This window comes from Onychomys torridus, unplaced genomic scaffold, assembly GCF_903995425.1.
Source record: "Onychomys torridus unplaced genomic scaffold, mOncTor1.1, whole genome shotgun sequence".
Classification (NCBI taxonomy): Eukaryota; Metazoa; Chordata; class Mammalia; order Rodentia; family Cricetidae; genus Onychomys; species Onychomys torridus.
The window spans coordinates 6,513-12,500 of NW_023413384.1; the positions used below are offsets into that span (position 1 = coordinate 6,513).

Here is a 5,988-nt window from a genome sequence, read left to right on the forward strand (position 1 = left end):
TCCATAGGTGCGATGCCTCTAGGTAGGCACTAGATATATTTCTCTGTGTTTAATGTGTTATGTAGGTGTTGTCTTCAGTAATAGGCCTTATCATCAGTTTGTGGAGAGCCACCAATAAGCCTTGGCAATAGCCTGGGTTGTTTGGGGATTCCCATGTGTCTTAGTTAGGGTTTCTATTGCTGTAATGGGACCCATTACCATGGCAACTCTTAAAAAGGAAAACATTTCATAGGGACTGGCTTACAGTTTCAAGGTTTAGTCCATTAACATCATGGCAGAAAGCATGGCAGTGCAGAGGCAGACATGGTGTTGGAGGAGCTGAGAGTTCTGCAGCAGGCAGTGGGAAGAAAGAGGGACACTGGGCCAGGCTTGAGCATTTGAAACCTCCAAGCCCATTGCCAGTGACACACTTCCTCCAAGGCCACACTGCCTAATACTGCGACACTCTGAGCCTATGAGGGCCATTTTCATTCAAACCCCCACACCATGGGACCCCTCTGTGTAACAGCTCAGTTAGCTGTAACCCATTCCCAGCACAGGAAGCTTTATTTGGTGATGAGTGATAGACAGTTGGGGCTCCATCCCCCCCAATATTTGGCAATTTCATTTAGCATGCCTTTATATATGTATATATCATAGAAAGTATCTATTGTGTTATGATTCCATATGACCCCTCAAATGACTTAGTTTTAGCTGTTGCTCCCATTATTCCCTCCCTTACCAATTCTTCTCTCCCACTCCTTGTTTGATCCTCACATTCCATAACTATCTATTCTATTTCCCGTTCCTAGGGAGATCCGTCCCTGCTCCCTACTCTTGGACACTTTTTTAAAGGTTATTGGCCTTTGTGTTTCTTTCTTTCTTTCCTCTTCTTTCTCTACCTTCTTTTTGAAAACTATATACATTTCAGCTACCCATTTATTGATTGACAGTTGTATTTCCTTAGTATTTAATTTCTATAATGTGTGGGTACTAGCATTAATTCTTCAACATGTGCACTCCATTTGGAATACCCACAAATATCAGAAAATTAGTAAAGGTTCATGGGAGAGGAAATTCAAGGAAGGAAAACTGGAATGCAGTGTCAAGAGTTAAAGGAGAATAATGGTACAGAAAGGGTTAAATGGGGAGGAGGATGGAAGGGTAGGGTAGAGCAGGGAATGTGGACAGGGATAAAAATAATGCCATAATTGTATTATTTTTCACTGCATTTATTGTGTATTCATCTGTTTTGCTGTGTGTGTGTGTGTGTGTGTGTGTGTGTGTGTGTGTGTGTGTGTGTTTGTATCCCACAATGGTCAGCATGTGGAGGTCAGAGAAGAACTTGTATAAATCCATTTTATCCTTCTACCTACCATTTGGTTCCCAGGAACTGAACTCTGATCATCAGGCTTAGGGACAAGTAACTTTACTCACTGGACCCCTAATTCTTTGATTTTAAACTTGAGGAGAGATAATAAGACACAAAGTGTGAGTGACTGACCACTAAGTCTCACCACTGAGTTCTGCCTTCATAACCAACATGGTGGAAGGAGAGTACTGACTCCTGCAGGTTAACCTTGAACCTCCACCTACATGTTATGACATATCAACACAGAAAAACACACAAACAAATAAACGTACATACTTTTTAATTGAAAGTAATATAAACAACTATATAGAATTAATGAATTAAACTTTTAATGATACATAAGAACGACAAAGTATCTGATATAATATAGTAACATATATGTCGACTACAAAAGACATCTAAGACATTTGACGGAAAGACCAAAATATAGGGTTCAAGACAAGGTTGTAGTAGAATGCTTGCTCTCATGCTCCAGAGCCAGGATTCAATGAACAGCACTGAAAAACAAGGTTATAATGATTTTTAATATTTGTAAGTTTATAATAATATGTAAACACATGTAAATACACATTATGACTTATTAATAATTTTAAAACTTTGGAATATATGCCCAAACATGTAAATAAGCCATGTCTTTGCAGAGTGGGATGAGTTTCCTTGGATAGCATATCTATATTTTCTAAGGTTTGTCTGCAATGTACTAGAAAAAATATAAAAATAAAGATGTAAACAACATCAACTTCAAATGTAATTTACTAGGAATAAAGCTAAACTGAGCCATCTTTCCATGTGTACACAAAATAGAATGACTTCAGCCCATGTGATGGCAAATCTTAACTATGAACTTGATTGTGTCAAGGATGTCTGAGCTATTTCTCAAACACTGCTCTGGGTGTATCTGTCACATTTCTAGACATGGTTAGGATATGAAGTTTCTGGCCTAATTAAACTCTTTAACTCATTAACACATTCAAATTTTGGATAGATGATAAAGAGAGTTACCAGCTGAATTGCACAAAGCAAGGACCATGGCCTTGGAGAGTGTATCCTATCCTGGTCCCTTCCTACTGTGCTCAGCTATGTGGTCTACATGCTATGATGTGAACAGCTCTGGTCCACTATGTCCTTCCCACCATGATGAAAACCCCTAAAATCATAAACTAAACTGTATCATTGCTCTGTTGTACTGTTTTACCCAGGTCACAGAAGCGAGAAATCGGATGGCATATGTCTCCCATTCAATCAATAAGAATGAAGTGAGATACTGAACTAATGTTTGCTAGAACCTTGGCAGAAGAGGCACTATGAATCTGAAGGTTCTTAAAGGGGCTGTGAGGTCTGCCATACTCACTAGTATAAAACCAGTGTTGATAAAAGTAAAGGTGAGAGGAACAGGGAAAGTGTGGAAAATGTGAGCTAGTGATGGAAGGGTGGAGGAAGAGGAGGAAGGAAGCAGGAATCTGACAGGCAGAAGCCCTCAGGATATGGGGAAGCAGAGAGCATTGCTCTATTCCCAACTAACTGCTGAAACATCAATAGCAGATGCTGATTCCAGGCAGGTGTCAGGGCTTGGGCAGTGCAGGGAATAGATGGCTCAATGCTGTGAGCCTTGAGAGCACAGGGGAGGAATAAGGACTCACCTGCAGCAGAACTGGGCAAGGAAGGGCCCAGCCTCTAAAACTCATTACACAGCGATTGGTCATGGCAACATGTGAAATCCAGTGTTATATTATAATGGGTAAAAGTGTTATTGAAACATCCAGTAGAACAATCCTGCTGCCCAAACCAGATGTCATAACCTGTACAAGAAAAGTAACAAGGGTCAAATGTAGTTATAACCGTCTTGTTACATAAGAAACACAGAGCCGATTGCAGAGTTAAAAGGCAAGGGGTCAGAGCAATAGCTGAGAGATGAAAACCTTAGTTTTCACTGCTGCTCTGTCTTTCCTCTCCACTAGAGTACTACTTCTGTGTTTATTTTTATTATTTTTTATAGACTTTCTGTTCTGCTTTCTCATTGGTTGTAAACCCAACCACATGACCTCCTCACCACTGCCTGTCTGTACAGACCTCTAGGTCTTCTATGGTTGGTATTGAGATTAAAGGCACGTGTCGTCTTGCTGGCTGTATCCTTGAACACACAGAGATCCACCTAGCTCTGCCTCCCAAGTGCTGGGATTAGAGGTATGCACCACCACCGCCCAGCTTCTGCTATGGCTTGCTCTGACTGCAAGGCAGCTTTATTAATATACAAAAAAAAAATCACATTTCAGTACAAATAAAATATCACCACAGTCAAACCTAAGTATTTGTAAAATCAGAGTCTCAGAAAAAGGTGAATTCGACTCCCTGGTGAAATGCATGCCAGCCACACTGAGGTGACTGTAGTTACCACCTATCAACCTGTAATCTGGCCTGCAGGCATACCTCCCATTCCCCAAATTACTCACTGGAATTTTACAGTTCAAATCTGCTCATTCCTGAATATGTTTTCCAAAAAGCTATAAAGAGCATGCAGAGACACCTCCCCAACCCACCACTCAAGAAAAAGTGTCTTCTTCCTGCAAAGAATGGGAGGCAACCAGTACCAAATGGAAAGGAGTCTTCTGAATTTGCACAGAAACACACCTCCCTAGTCTCTGCCTTGTCCCCGGGAGTGTACAGAAGGGCTGATTCACTCCTGAGCAACAAACAGGATGACCCCAACATCTCCTAGGCTTGACATACCTTTAGGCACTACCAGTATGGCACATTCTTGGTCATCTTTAGCCTCACAGGTGCTTTCTCCTTTCTTACACTTTCCATCAGCATTTAACAGGTCACTCTGCAAACATGTAAGAGCTGAAAAGGCAAAAATCAAGGATAAGAGGTCCAACCAGAGCACCACCTCAAGGATGAGACAGGAGCTGAGCCTGTGGCTATAATCAATAAGTAAGAAACAATGACCAAGGAAAGAGCTGGGTATATGCTGAGCTGACCTCTAAAGGGTAGCCCATGACCTTGGGCACTAGGAAGGGATTTGAGAAGAGCCAAGTTTCTCCAGGTCAAACACCGTGAATGAGGTGGGCTGTGAGGAGGAAGCACAAAGCTCTGATGTGGGGAGCTTGAGCCTGCCGCCTGTGACCACACAAGTGCTCCCATCACTTCATTGCCTTATCCTTTCAAGGACCTTCCTCACGTCATTTCCAATACAAATTTAGGTCTATGCACAGGAAAGCTGGAGGAATTGAGGGTGTTTGCTTGTTAACAATGAGGAGGTGAGCTGAAGGACCAGGAGAAAGGACACCAGAAGTAGAGGCATGACAGAGGATTGGAGACGCCCATACTGTATGCAACAGAGGGATGAGAAGAAAGGAGCAGTGAGGATATGGAGATGAAGGCTGTGGGGTCCACGAATAAAAGCAGTCAGCGTTTACATCTTATTCCTGACCTCCAAAACCCAGTACCCTTTGACAGTATGTCTGCCCACCAGCACTGGACCCTTCCATCTGCCAGCATCTCACCATGGAGGAAGCCCACCACCAGGGAGAGACCCAGCAGGAGCAACAGGAAGTGCTTTTCCATGGCAGTGGGATCCCATGTTAAGAGAGCAGCAGAGAGCAGGACAGAGCACTCAAGGACTAGCCTCAGAGTGCATGCTAATATATGAGCTCAGCTAGAATGGAAGCCAATGGGATCCCAAGCCAGTGGGCTGAGCAGATAGCCCCAGGGAAACATGGATGCTACGTGCTTCTCTCTGCCTGCTCCCTTCTCCATCCCTACCCAGTGGTTCAAGTATTTCCGGATTCCTGTCCACACATCTAGTTCACTAACTTTCAAATGGGGATTACTATCTGTGAGATTGGAAGGAATCTTGAGACTGGGTGGCTGAGGAGCCTAGACGGTGCTTCACACACCTGGCTATGACTCTCCACATAGAAGAAGACTGTAACCTCCTACCACTACATGCAGATGTTAAAGTCTCTGAGTCTTTGTGAATGGGATACATGTCTAGGTATATGTTTAAATCACTGAAACCCAAACTGCAGATTTGGGTTCTGCTTCCGTGTAGACTCCAGTCATCTTCCTGGGGACAAGATAGAAAGACAAGACAAACTACAGGGTCATGGAAGGAAAGTGTGATGGGAAAACAGGCCTTTCATTCTGGATCTGCTTTCCCTGTCCCACTGATGGAGCCAAATGACACAGAGACACGTGTGCTTCCTAAAAACCTCCCAAACAGGTAAAAGACAAAAGTGAACCGGGCTTGCCAAGCACCAAAAGGATATGTCACTGAGCTTCCTCCTCTCATTCCTAGGTTGAAGCAATGTCTCACAAATAAAACTGCCCTTGGGGCTGCAAAAATAGTTTGTATACACATTATATAGACAGTGAGGTCAGTGCCTCAACTCCCTGACAGAAGAACTCCTTCAAACCTAGACACTCTTTCTGCAGACTCAAGTGCACACATGCCCTCCCCAGTGAGACTTAGTATTTCAAGGCCACTACTTCAGGAGAAGTAGAGGAAAATCTCCCAAATGTCAGACAATATCAAACTATTCAAGGGGTCCAATCAAAATTTAATATAAAGTTTTGATAGCTATTTTTGGTTGTTGACTTGACTACATCTGGAATTAACTAAATACCAAGTGGCTGGG

The 5,988-nt window shown here is 42.9% G+C and overlaps 1 protein-coding gene across 1 annotated transcript; it reads right to left on the reverse strand.

The window, feature by feature from the left end:
• Positions 1–3,025: 3,025 nt before the first annotated feature.
• LOC118576287 (secreted seminal-vesicle Ly-6 protein 1-like) lies at positions 3,026–4,915 on the reverse strand. Its single transcript, XM_036176596.1, has 3 exons — positions 4,855–4,915; positions 4,079–4,192; positions 3,026–3,150 (listed from the first exon to the last, which is right to left on the reverse strand). The coding sequence occupies exons 1-3, from the start codon at positions 4,913–4,915 to the stop codon at positions 3,026–3,028; spliced, it is 300 nt and encodes a 99-aa protein (XP_036032489.1).
• Positions 4,916–5,988: the final 1,073 nt, after the last annotated feature.